This window comes from Rhinoderma darwinii, chromosome 5 (assembly GCF_050947455.1).
Source record: "Rhinoderma darwinii isolate aRhiDar2 chromosome 5, aRhiDar2.hap1, whole genome shotgun sequence".
Classification (NCBI taxonomy): domain Eukaryota; kingdom Metazoa; phylum Chordata; class Amphibia; order Anura; family Rhinodermatidae; genus Rhinoderma; species Rhinoderma darwinii.
Window position 1 is genome coordinate 303,403,733 of NC_134691.1, and position 14,215 is coordinate 303,417,947.

At 40.6% G+C, this 14,215-nt stretch overlaps 1 protein-coding gene across 4 annotated transcripts in view; it reads left to right on the forward strand.

Moving 5' to 3' along the window:
• Nucleotides 1-14,215, forward strand: part of DPP6 (dipeptidyl peptidase like 6) — a 1,261,161-nt gene that overhangs the window by 1,036,819 nt on the left and 210,127 nt on the right. For all 4 annotated transcript variants that reach the window (XM_075827374.1, XM_075827376.1, XM_075827372.1 and 1 more), the window contains exon 4: nucleotides 4,856-4,950. In XM_075827374.1, the coding sequence (XP_075683489.1) occupies nucleotides 4,856-4,950 (95 nt within the window). The remainder of the gene's footprint in view (nucleotides 1-4,855; nucleotides 4,951-14,215) is intronic.

Sequence of the window (14,215 nt, forward strand, 5' to 3'; positions counted from 1 at the left end):
AAGACTTGGGTACCTGCCCGTGATGTTCACGCTGGGGTATTGATCAGGAGGTTCCACCTCCTCTTCCCCACTAAACCGGGTCCCCTTAGTAAGGGTCCGGTGGCCCCTCATAAAAGGGGGAGTACTGTTAGGGATCTGCCAGGTACTTCATCTAGCTATACTCCTGGGATTAATCAATCCACACCTGAGGCCAGACCTGTTCGACTGACACCATCTCCCACCAACCAGGGTGGCAGGCTCAGGAGTGGGAGAGCCTATCGCGGCCTGGTCTCTCGGAGTTAGCTCCGCCCCCTGCCCTTTATTACCTGCCCTGTGCTCTCCCTCAGTGCTTGTAATTCTTTTGGATTCCTGGCCCCACTGCTGCTTGCTCCAGCCTGCTTCTGCCGTGCTTCTGCCTTGCTGCAGTTCTGCTTGACCTGCTTTGCTTGCCCTGGCTTGCTTCTGTCTCCGTGCCCGCTCGGGTGTACTCACTTCGTCCTGGTCCTGACTGTTCGTTCGCCGCCCCGTTTCCTCGTGGCGTTCCGTGGCTACTGCCCCTTCCCTTGCGTGTTCCCCGTTTGTCTTCCAGTGCACTTAGCCAGCGTAGGGACCGCCGCCCAGTTGTACCTCGTCGCCTAGGGCGGGTCGTTGCAAGTAGGCAGGGACAGGGCGGTGGGTAGATTAGGGCTCACTTTCCCTTCACCTCCTTCCTGCCATTACAGGAGATATGGAAAAAGCGTAGTTCAGTGAGTTACACTGTTTCCATAACAAGGAGAGCACCATTTTACCAGCCGTCTTAGATGGGGGAGAGGCTGAAAAAAAAGGGTTATCCTATTTTATCATAAATGGTCAACATCTTGATACTACTTGTATTACAACCATTAGCCAGATACCAACACTATAGGACACAATACTTTCCAATTGTATTTTCAGATGTCACCATAGACATTTAAAAAAGTACAAATACTACTAAGAATTTTATTTTTAGATGCACTGTAATAAGAACGTCAACTGATTACTAATGTGTTTTAGAAGCTCTGATTGTAAATTCAACCAAGTGTCCATCGTACAATGAAAAATGTTAGGGAATTTAATTGGCATCTCCAAGAAAAGGAAAATGATTCCCAGTCATTACTACTACTACTGCTACTGCTACTGCTGCTGCTGCTGCTGCTACTGCTGCTGCTGCTACTACTACTACTACTACCACTACCACTACCACTACCACTACTACTACTACTATTACTACTACTACTACTACTACTACTACTACCACCACTACCACTACTACTACTACTACTACTACTACTACTACTACTACTACTATTACTACTACTTATGATACTACTTCTACTACTACTACTACTACTACCACTACCACTACTACCACTACCACTACTACTACTACTACTACTACTACTACTACTACCACTACCACTACCACTACCACTACTACTACTACTACTACTACTACTACCACTACCACTACCACTACCACTACCACTACTACTACTACTACTACTACCACTACCACTACCACTACCACTACCACTACTACTACTACTACTACTACTACTACTACCACTACCACTACCACTACCACTACCACTACCACTACCACTACCACTACTACTACTACTACCACTACCACTACCACTACCACTACCACTACTACTACTACCACTACTACTACTACTACTACTACTGCTGCTGCTACCACTACTACCACTACTACTACTACCACTACTACTACTACTACTATATGTCAATTTTAATGACTATAAATGTTTATTGAAATATACTTTGCTTTTCAAATTTTTATGCTTTGCTATAATGATTGATGCAAAACATAACGGAATGTTAAATGTTCAAAAACATTTAACAAGCAAACTATGAAATAAAAAGTTGCCTATAGCGTATTTTTTTTACAAAAAATACAAACAGTTCATTGCAAAAGCGTGAACCAAACCTACTGCAAACATTAATTCTTAAAATGAAAACACGTGCTTAGTACATGTAGTCATTATATATGCCTGCTTGATGATGCAGATTGCAAGACTCTCATAAGCAATGATTCAAAGAGCATTACAAATAGACAAATACTTAGTAGTCACTGATGAGAGAATTTAATCTTTTAATAACTATGACAATTGATTGTATTTGCCAAATGACAACAGTCCATGAAGCACATAAAAAATCTATTACAATGCTATGTCATTTTTAAAATATTTTCAATCAGCTATTTATATCCCGCGAAACACAGCAACTAAGTATTGAATGCAAATGCTCAAAACGTAGCTTTCTTATTTTCCATACACTTATATAGAAAGCTCCAGGATATACTCTTAACATCAATATGTCACAGTAGTTTTAAAATATTTCCACCATTACTATGTCAATAAATGGAATCAGTGAGGAGCTGGCTACATCCAACCTGAAAATTAAATACTTGTAAGTAGCCTGTGACAAGTTATTAAAATAGGTTATTTGGGTGAAGTTCTGGACCTAGTTCGGTAGGGGGGCACTAAAATGCTCCAAGGAGTCACAGTGCTATATATATATTGACCTTGACAAATGAGACATAGAGGTACTTGGAGAATTCATGTCTGTAAATTGGTGATTCAATTATGGATTTATTATTACCATTTTTCTGTTACATTTGCTTAATATATACATCATTCAGCCTTAACATAAAAAAAAACACCTGCCTAAAACAGCACTGACCCATCGAGACATGGACTCCTCTAAATATGTCCTGTGGAATCTGGCACCAAGACGTTAGCAACAGATCCTTTAAGTCCTGTAAGTTTCAAGATGGGGCCTCCTTGCTTTTCCAGCACATCAGACAGATGCTCAAAATTGGATTGAGAGGCCAAGTCAACACCTGGGACTCTTTGTATTTTTCTCAAACCATTCCTGAAGAATTTTTGTTATGTGGCACAATGCATAATCGTGCTGAAAGAGGCCACAGCCCTTAGAGATTACAGTTGCCATGAAGGGATGTCTTAAGTAGGTGGTATGTGTCAAAGTAACATTTACATGAATACCAGAACCCAAGGTTTCCGAGCAACACATTGCCCAGAGCATCAAACTGCTTCCATCGGCTTGCCTTCTTCCGAAGCATTCTGGTGACATCTCTTCGCCAACTAAGCAATGCACACATACCCGACCAACCACATGATGTAAAAGAAAATGTGATTTATCGGACTAGGCCAGCTTTTTCTATTGCTCCGTGGTCCAGTTCCGATGCTCATATGCTTATTATAGGCGCTTTCGATGGTGAACAGGGGTAAGCATGGGCACTTTGACCAACAATGCAGTATGCTGTGATGCACTGCGTGTTCTGACACCTTTCTATCTTAGCCAGCATGAACTTTTCCAGGAATTTGTGCTACAGTAGCTCTTCTATGAGATTGGCTCAGACAGTTTAGCCTTCGCACCCCACGTGCATCAATGAGCCTTGGGCATCCATGACCTTATAGTCTTTCCTTGAAACACCCAGTTTTTGTAGGTACTAACCATTGCATACTGGGAACACCTTCCAAGACTTGCCATTTTGGACATGCTGTGACCCCATTGTCTAGCCTTCATAATTTGGCCCTCAGTTGCCATTATCCGAGATAATCAATATTATTCACTTCACCTGTCAGTGGTTTTAATGTTATGGCTGATCGGGGTATAGCAGTAAGATGTAGTAATAATAGTAGTAAGATGTGAGAAAAGACAAGAAGTGGAACTTGAAAAATATTAATAACAAGTAAAACATTTTGGGAAGTAATACAACTTTAAACTTAAAGGGTTTGTCCACTTTAAACACGTAACAGAGGTGCATCCCGATTGGGAACAATCACCGCAAAGAGCGGCTTTCTCTCAGGAGGACCACTGGTATTAGAATAATGTGCACTACGTGATAGTTTACATTCTCTGAGCACTTGCTGATCAAGGGGGGAGCTGCCCTCTTTTACTTCATCTTGATGCACAAAAAGCTGGACTATCCTATTTTCATATGTAATGAGAAAACCTAGATCATAGGAAAAAATATAATTGTGTTTACAGAAGCTGAAGCAAAAATCAGTCATGTCATGAAAAGTGTTAATGTATTATAAAGAGACATGTAATTAAGATGAATTCATGGTTTCTTGTTAGGCTGGGTTCACACTGAGTTTTTTGACGATTTTTTGGAGGCGGAAACAGCGCCGAAAAACGCACCAAAAAATGGCCGAAAATGCCTCTCATTGATTTCAATGGGAAGCGGAGGCGTTTTTTCCCATGAGCGGAAAAACCGGCTTGTGGGAAAAAGAAGGGACATGCCCTATCTTTGGGCGTTACGCCTCTGACCTCCCATTGGCATCAATGGGAGGCAGAGAAAGCATATTTCACAGCTTTTTATGCACGCGGCGCTCAAAGGCCGCGGGTGAAAACCGCCGCGAAAATCGGCGTGCAGGCAGAGGAAAATCTGCCTCAAAATTAAAAACGGAATTTTGAGGCAGATTTTCCTCCTGCAAAAAACTCTGTGTGAACCCAGCCTTAGAATACACAGTATGGGTTTCATAGAGTAACCTATTCGTTTAGGGGGTAAGGATACCCAGTCACTGTTTTTTGTGAAATGGGGAAAAAAATTTGAGCCTTTCACAGAAAATTGGCTATTGAATAAAGGATTTTGGAATAAGCAATTAATCTTAGTATTTTTGCTAATTTTTGATTTTTATTTTTTTGTGTATTTTTTCATGTGCTAGTATAGTTTCTACTGTATACTGTAAATGTTAAACAAATCTGCTTAGAGGTTTTTCTGCTCTGTTCCTAGACTCTTAGTTTAGTACAACCCCCCTATATTCTTGCCCATTAACATAATTCTGGTATGCTTGTTTTTTTCCAGGTAAAGAGCTGTTATTTAGAACTCAGCAAGGCAATGTGGTGAAGCTAAATGTGGAAAAGAACGAGTCAACATTACTGATAGAGAAGAAAATGTTTGTAAGTAGCTCCTTACACGACTTTAACTATATGTGGTAACTGCATTATTTATTCTCAATGGTACTAATATGTCAAATAGAAAAAAAATAACATTGCTTCTAGCGCAGAAAACCTCTGTAATATAGTGCAAGTGGGGAATCACTCTACTGCGGCACATGGAGTGCTATTGCTCTGTAAGGCCTCATGCACACATCAGCATTCTGGTCAGTATTTTCCCTCGGTATTTGGAAGCCAAAACCAGGAGTGGGTTCAAGACACGAAAGAGGTTCAAATCTTTCCACTATCGGTTTTCTCTGTTTATGTTCCACTACCGGTTTTGGCCTCCAAATACTGAAGCAAAATACTGAGCAGAATACTGACGTATTGCAGAAATTTCCTGGGACTAAAAACCAGTTCCATTCAATTAAATAGAACGTGCAGAATTCCATGCACCTGCTGCACAAATAACCAAATCTGACGCCTGTGAATCCACCCTAATACAGAACCGTTAGGGTATTTTCGGCCCATTGATTTCAATGGGAAAAACGGCGTTCTGGTCTGACGGGCCGTTTTTTGGCGCGGCCGTTTTGAAAAACGGCCGCGTAAAAAAACGGCCACGAAATAGAAGTGCATGTCACTTCTTGGGTCGTTTTGGGAGCCGCTTTATATTGACTCTATAGAAAGCAGCTCCAAAAACATCCATAAAAAAACTCAGCGAAAAAAGGCAGCGAAAATCGCGAGTGGCTCAAAAAACGTCTGAAAATCAGGGGCTGTTTTCCCTTGAAAACAGCTCTGTATTTTCAGACGTTTTTTAGTAAGCGTGTGAACATACCTTAAGACATAAATGTGCCACTATTCAGACTGTGCACCTAGCTCTGCGGTGTACATGGGCCCTTATAATAATGCCCATTATTTCAATACTTAGTATCAGATACAGACTCTTTTTACAGCCTTATGACAGTCTGATCTATTGTTCCATTCACAGACTGCCATAAACAGCAATCTATGAATTTTAATCGTATTATATATATATTTTTCATTATGTTCTATCATAATTCTGTGCAGTGCAACACATATGGGTCCTATTCCATTGTTCATCCTGATATTCCTGATTAATAAACAGATTGTCAGTGCTACATTGAAGACTGACCCACATACAGAGCACCAAGGTCTTATTCTCCTAGTGTGTCCGATTTCCGTTTGCCATTTTCATGCATATGACTGTCCGTGTTGCGTCAGTATGGTTTCCGTGTGTCATACATTTTTCTCGTCGGTGTTTCTCCTCTGCAAACACTTCCTGGGTTCACTTTTTTCCCTCTTCATTTCTTTAGCAACTGATTCATTAAAATGAACAGCAGACGGATGTTGTCCGTTTTTTTCATACACCCATAGACTTTAATGGGGAAACCTGGTCTGCAAAAACGGACCAGAATATTACATGCAGTGAGTTTCTCGCAACGGTTACACGCTCCGTGAAAAAACAGAGATGTGTAAGCAGCCCCATTGAATTGCATGGGTCAGTGTGCTTTCTGTTATTAAAACGTACAGCACTATTACGAGAAATACGTTTGTGTGAATAGGGCCTAAAAGAGAGGGAGCTACAGCGGATGTAATGTGATTTATTTAATATTCAGGCTCTGTGAAAAGCTGAGTGACAAACACAAGGGTGCTATAGTAGGAGCCATTAGTGGTTAGAGGGGGAATGCTCTAAAAAACTACAGTAGACTACAAATGTACGCTTCAAAAATGGGCTGATAGTAGGAGATAATACACATAATTTAAGATTCTGGATGTTAGAAGTGTATAGCGGCTGCAATCTTCTCTATTTCAGCTTTAGTGTATTGTAGTATATTTGCCATAGAACTGCTTGTAGGTTTACAAGTTGTCTAAATAGAACATCATAAAAGATTTTCCGTTCGTTTATCAAAGGCGTCTTGTATCATTGCTTTGTACTACATAAACACTGGACTTTATTATATGTTTTGTGTCTGATGATGAATGTAAGACTTCCCAGCTCCACATCCTCTCCATGTACTTTACCTGATGTCTGGTCCAGAACTTCAAAGCCATGGCACTGTTTGAACAGAGAGCTGAGATGCTCTTCAACTTTATGATTAAAAGACTACATTTCCAGCTCCTGTCAAATACTGTAAGTCTCTGGACTTCCACTAAAGCTATATTCTAAATAAGAGCAGACCTTAAGACTGGAACATATGCAAAAGTGGATTTTTTTTAATCTAAAATGTTTCATCCAAATGCCTCTTAATGAGCAAGAAAAGAAGGTTTGTGGGAACAAAGAGTACACAAAATGTGTTTGTAGTGTATGAAGGGTAGTCTCAGCTGGCAGGGGATGTACAGCTTCTGCCAATGTGTCTGAAACAACCTACTGTAGTCTTCTATGGCTATTTCTTCTATATGTGTACCATTATGGAGTAAATAATGCTGTATTCCCTATGAGAGATGGGAGGACCTACAGTATTCAGGACACATTAAATGGAGACCGGGTGGTGTACTACTTAGGCTCTGTTAACATCTCGTTTTCCAGGCACCTCAGAGGAAGCCCCGATGTGTGTCTCCAACATATAACACTGTAATACATACAGTAGCATACATCAGTATTTGACTCCCATTGCAAAATAAAAACCCATAAACTGCAAGGTATACATTTTTTTTTTTACAGTGCCCCATTGCATAGAAAGCGTGGTAGACCATGATTTTCTATATGGTGAATTTTTTTTATTCCTTGCAGCAAGTTATCAGAGTCAAGATAAGGATTGCTACATCCGTACATAGATATTAGATAATTAGAAAGATGATAGACAGACAGATAGACAGACAGACAGACAGACAGACAGACAGACAGACAGACAGACAGATAGATAGATAGATAGATAGATAGATAGATAGATAGATAGATAGATAGATAGATAGATAGATAGATAGATAGATAGATAGAGTTCTTCCTTATCTTTCCTTGTAAAATAAAATCATGATTTTACGATACTCTGTCACAAGATATATATACTATATGTGACTATGTGTGGCCGTCCGGTGGTTGTTGTGTGAATTGCAGGGTTTTGCTAGCATGTCGCGATATTGTATTGATTGGGTTTCATGATAAATTGGAGTCCTTAACCAAATTCAAACAAAGGGTGGACACATCAGAACAGAGACTGGTGTGGGAATGTGAGGGCAGCGGCACGGAAACAGCAGGTGATTGATAAGGTAAGTATTACTCCTTTTTTATTTTACACCACTATAAGCAGGGTTTTGTTTTTTTATTTTAAATTCCTGGGGTTGGATAACCCCTTTAAAGAAAATCTATTGTATGATTCGAATTGTACTCCAAAGGGATATGTGTGCTCAGGAAAAGCCAGATCACGGTCCTTTCTATTGGACAGGCTTCTCATAAATCCTGCAGTTATTATAAATGTATCTTCTGATGGCTGCAGGTCGCTTATATCTAAAGCTGAGACTTCTTCTGCGCTCAGTTGTGATAGTGTCCTCACTGATGATGAATCAGGGATGATTATAAGATCATCCCGCATATTGCTGTCTGTTATGTAGCTGATCATGGGAAAATGGTGAATACCTGTATGATAAAACTCATGTTGATTAAAGGAGGAGGCTGTGATTATATCTTCCATGAGACACCAAGCATATTTGTCAACGAGGATTGCCAAATATTCAGTGTAATGGTCCATGGAAATCAATACTTGCATTACCTTTGTTACATTACATGAGGCAAGTCTGACATTTTCTATGTCTCCCTGCAGACATAGAGTGTTGTACTTGTGTATGCAGTACAGCATCGTGTTGTGTTTTCTGCATGTTGATCTTTAAAAAAACATTTTGCCTCCTGTAATCTCTGCGTTTGAAATACCTTGATGGCCGCTATGTGCTGGGAATTACACTCGCTGTAGCAACAAAGTTTACTTTCTGATTCCACAGACCGTAACAATTGCTCTGTGAGGTTTTTTTTCCAAAGCTTCAAATCCTCTTGTATTTGTACAGTTCCAGTTTAAAGTGTGAAACACACAATTGTATTAGGCAGCTGAAATGTTATTTTGTACTTTTGGCCATGGATAATGCTGTTCAAATGACATTACACGTGGTTTATTGAACTCAATGCTTCCATCTGCTATAGAGAGAAAATTCACTATCTATTTGTGTAAAGAAAAGTCAACATCTTTCCTCAATGATGAAAGTTACACTCTCCTGAATTTAAATATGTGGAAAACATTTTAGATCCAGGTCTTGAAAAATATATATTTTTCTGTTTATTGTTAGGCCTTTAGTCCTTAATTTATGCATAGCCTGTGCATGGTCTACTTGCCAATTGTTGCAACAGAGGCACACATTTTCTTTTTTTTTATTCATAATTTATTATTAACATTATGTAAATTTAATTATATCCATGTGTTTGTCTTATACTAGTATAGATGGTAATCAAACCATGAAACGTTACAGTGCAATAGCAAAAAAGATCTGTGGAGCCAAAATACTTTTCTTGGCAGGCTAGATAATAATACTCATCACAAACTTGGAAAGCAATCAGTCTGTGAAGATTAAGTAGTTCTGCGAACACAAATTCCCACTCCCATATAACCGAAAGTGCATACCATGCTTAAAGGGAACCTGTCATCTAGGTCCTGCTGCCCTCAATGAGGGCAACATAAAGTAGTGACAGTCACACTGATAGCCGTGAACACGCTGCTGATTAACATATTTCTCCCTATGTACAGAAATAGGGAGAAATCTGTCAATCCGTGATTATTGGGCGGGGACAGAGGCAGCTCGTGAATAAGAAAATGTAGACAGGTGTGGCATTTTTTTTAATTAAAGCAGCTGAATTTTTCTAATCCTGTAGAACCCCTTTAAAGCCTCACTGCCCTTTCAGGGGATTTTTCCAAATAAGCCGTCGCTATTTCTGGCCATTATATGACTTTGATTCTGCATCGATCAGCAGTTATCTTCTCTGCAGGGTCTGCAGAATCCCTAATTCTCCATTTTCTCTGAATTCTGCACCAGAAGAGGGGAGACTTACTGCTATGATGTCCCTCATACACAGCAACCACAGCAGAGAGGAGATCCTTCTCCCCCACTTCTCTCTCAAGGACATACACACAGAAGCTGCATAGAGGACATTATACAGCAGTATTGAGCTGTGCTGCTGTGACTCCAGCTAAGGGGTGACATAGTAAAACACTTACTAGTAGCAGTTGCATTGTCTGTGTGTCTCTCTGACTTTGTGCCGCAACTTTCTTCTCCCTCTCCACTCTCTATAGACATCTGTAGGTAGCAGCTGTAACCTAGTCTTGCAGTGAGGCTGATAATCCATCTCATTCATGCCTCACTGAAGACAGATTTTCCCAGTAAATTGAGAGTCAGTGATCAGTTAGACAGTACATGAAGCAGTGGAGAATAAAAGAGACATCTGATAATTAGTTTTTATTAAAGTTTACACAACATACATGCAGTGTGACAGTAAATAACGACAAGTATAAGGCACACCTCGCAGGGTAGAATGTGTAGATGAGAAAAATGTAATACTTGCGTAAGCTGTAGAACATATAACCGCATACAATATACAGACGTATAAATTAATATTCCAGAACATCGGAATACCCAAGATCATACAAAGCAATTCAATGTCAAGACCAGAATATTATCACAAAAAAACAAGAAATTAAGATTTATGGCAGAGAGGCCTCTTGCTGCCACATCTGCGAGAAGGGGGTATAAGGTATTGGTAAAATATCCGGGGAGAAGGGGGATCATCACATTAATTGAAAATGTATGAAAAAAACAGCAGGAATACTTTCCCGGTTAGATGGTCATATCGGGAGAGGCAGACGTGTGTTGTATGTGTAATCCAGGCATTCCATGTATGGAGGAATCTTTGTCTACTATGTTGTTCCCAACCACACATTTCGTCAAGTCAGAAAAGCTGATGAACTTTCTCACGCCATTGCTCTATGGAGGGGGGTTCCAGATCTCTCCAGTGCAATTGAATTAGTAACTTAGCCGCTTGTAACAGCCAAGTAATCAAACAATGTTTTCTGGGTTTGAATTCTGAGGTGGGGGCCCATAGGAGAATGGTCTCAGGGACCAGAGACAGAGTCACCACACAGATCACCTCCATCTCTCCTTTCACTGCTTCCCAGAAGGGTACAATCTTAGGACAGGTCAACCAGATGTGAGACAGCGTACCAGGTTCAGATGAGCACCTCCAGCATAAGTTTGAGGCACATAGGTTGATCTTGTGTAAGAATGCAGGTGTTCTGTACCAACAGGTTAGTAGTTTAAATGAGCTCTCCTGTATTCTCACATAACGTGAGAAGAACTGAGGGACAATATAGTTCCCGCTCCCAGTCACGTATATAGTATGGCGTGGAGGTGTAGTCCCGTAGAAACAGCAAAAAATAGATATTAGACATGGATTTAGCCTTAGATGACGAGTCTGTGAGAAGTTTCTCCATCCAATTTAAGTCTCTCAGTGGGCAAGAAATCTGTCAAACAAACTGTCTACAAGTCTGTCTAAAAGATAGGTTGTGTAAAAAGGAGGTGTTTGCCACTTTCCCAAGGGATTCCAAAGAGCAAACATCTAAACCAGGGTCTTGGGAGCAAATGTCTTTTAGTGGGGAGTCAAAGAGGTTGAACCAAGGTGCAACAACATCCACCGCACAGGTGTTTAGCCAGGAGGGAATAACTCCTATTGGCATCAAAGGTGACAGTATATCGCTAGATGCAAGAGAGATATTCAGGTCTTGGTAGACTCTGACCATGCTTCTAGTAATCGTGCTGATTATGTCTGATTTCTTAGGAGAACTGCTGGAGGTCCATAAAAAGTAGGTGGCTCGTAATCCCAGAAGCGACTTTTCAATCTCTACATGTATAGGGGCAGAAGATGGTGAAATCAAGTCCAGCCAACGAGAGATATAATTCGCCCTATAATACGTATAAATCTCAGGTAGTGCAAAACCTTCCTGTGGTTTTTTCCTAGTCAGGAGCGAGTAAGCTACCTGGGATGCTTGCCCTTCCACAAGAACCCAGTAAACAAATACGAAGTCGGTTAAAGAAGAGTTTAGGCAAAGCAATGGAAATGGTTTGCATTAAATATAAGACTTTGGGTAAAATATAGGTTTTAAAATATGTTTTTGCGGCCCACCCAAGATGTAAACGGCAGAGTCATATTGGCTATTTGAGTTTTAATACTAGAAAGTAGAGGGATGTAGTTAAGGGAGTATAAAAGGTCAGGGTTAGATGGAATCTGTGTTCCCAGTACTATTATAGATTTCTCAGGCCATTTGAAAGGTGTAATGTGTTTTAAAGTGGAAAGCACCGAAAGGGAGGCAGAAACATTCAAATTTTGGGATTTATCCAGATTAATTTTAAAATAAGAAGCTTTACTATAAAGGTCAAATAAGTGCAGGATTGATGGGATAGCCTCAGTTGGATTGGTAAGCAAGACAACCAAGTCATCCGCAAAAGCTGCTGTTGTATGGATGTGGCTACCTACCTTCAGGCCATGTATCTCTGGGGTTTGCCTTATTTTTTGTATAAGCCTCTCTATAGTCAAGGTAAAAAGAGCTGGGGAGAGAAGACATCCCTGCCTAGTACCATTTTTAATATGAAACTGGTGAGATAATGTGCCATTAACCCTTACCCTCGCTCTCGGGCATGAGTAGAGGGAGAAAATGTCTGTGACTAAACTTGGAGGGAAGCCACATTTTTTCCAGAGTAGCATGCATGAAGCGCCAATACACTCGGTCAAAAGTCTTCTCAGCATCTATGCTAAGAAGGACAAGAGGTATTTTGTGTTGTTTTGCATAAACCACAGAATGTATGAGTCTAGCGGTGTTAAATTTACCCTCTCTACCAGGGATGAATCCCATCTGTTCTGGGCCAATCAGAGTATCCAATATACCGGAAATTCTAGTCGCCAAAAGCTTTGACCACCATTTTAAGTCAGCTTTAAGCAATGATATAGGTGGATAGCTAGAACACAGTTCCGGATCTTTGCCATCTTTAGGGATAATGGAAATATGTGCTTAAAGTGCCTGCACGGGCCAGGAAGCTTGCATCAGGAGGGAGTTACACACCTTTACAAATTTGGGAATCTATATCTGTACATTTTTTGTAGTAAGCTATCGGCTAGCCGTGTGAACCCGGACTCTTGCCATTAGGGATAGATAAAAGAACCATCCTCAGCTCAGATGCTGTTACGGGGGCAGAATGTTTAATTTTAGCCTCTTCCGATAATTTAGGTAGATTGATTGAGTCTAAAAATGAAGGGACTGGGTCAGGATCTGAACTGTGTTCCATGCTATTTCCCTCAGGCGAGATGTTATAAAGAGCTTGGTAATATTGACTGAACTCATTTGCGATATGGTCAGTTTCAGTAACGCTTGACCCCGAGCAGGACTTCACTGCTTGGACAAAGGACCACACTCTCTGCTTTTTAAGAAGTAATGTTGTGATCTTGGAGCCTTTATCCCCATGGACATAGTATTTATATTTGCACAAATGCAGTGCCTTAGCCGCTTTAACATTCAACAAGTCCTAAAGTTGTTGCCGGAGTAGTAAGAGATCACCCTGAGTGGCCCATACAGCAGCATGCTTACTCAAGGTTTCTAGTGTAGAAATCTGCGACAGATTAGTTAATGCATTTCTCCCATTGCTTTTTCAAGCCCGAGCTAACCACTAATAAACAATCCTCGGAGCACCGCTTTGTGTGCTTCCCTTACTATATAGATGTCTGGAGTGCTATTAATAGAGAAGAAGTCTGTTAGAGAGTCGCGTATAGTTTGGGAGACCCTAGGGTCTTCTATCAGAGTTTCATTGGAATGCCCGTTTTGGGAGAGCACCAGGGCAGAAGGTCATGGTCTGGTCTGGTCAAGGGCATGGTCTGACACCGAAATCACCCCTATATCAGTCATGGTGACTGTTGGCAATAGTCGCTCAGATAAGAACAAATGAGCTATTCTATGATAAGTTTGGTGTCTACCCGAGAAGAAAGTTTTAGTTTCCGTAACAATTTGCATGGAGGGGAGCGAGTATTTGCAGAAGAATCCAGGGCAGGGTCCAAAACTATAGTTAAGTCACCTCCCAATACCACAATGCCTTCTGCAAAAAGGGTAATATCTTCTATAACTTTTATCAGCCATGAGATCGACCTAACGGTGGGGGCATATAAGTTAACAAAGGTGAATAACTGATTTGCAATAGTTCCCTTGAGGAATAGGAATTGTCCCTCTGAGTCAAGTTGAGATACTAGTAGCTT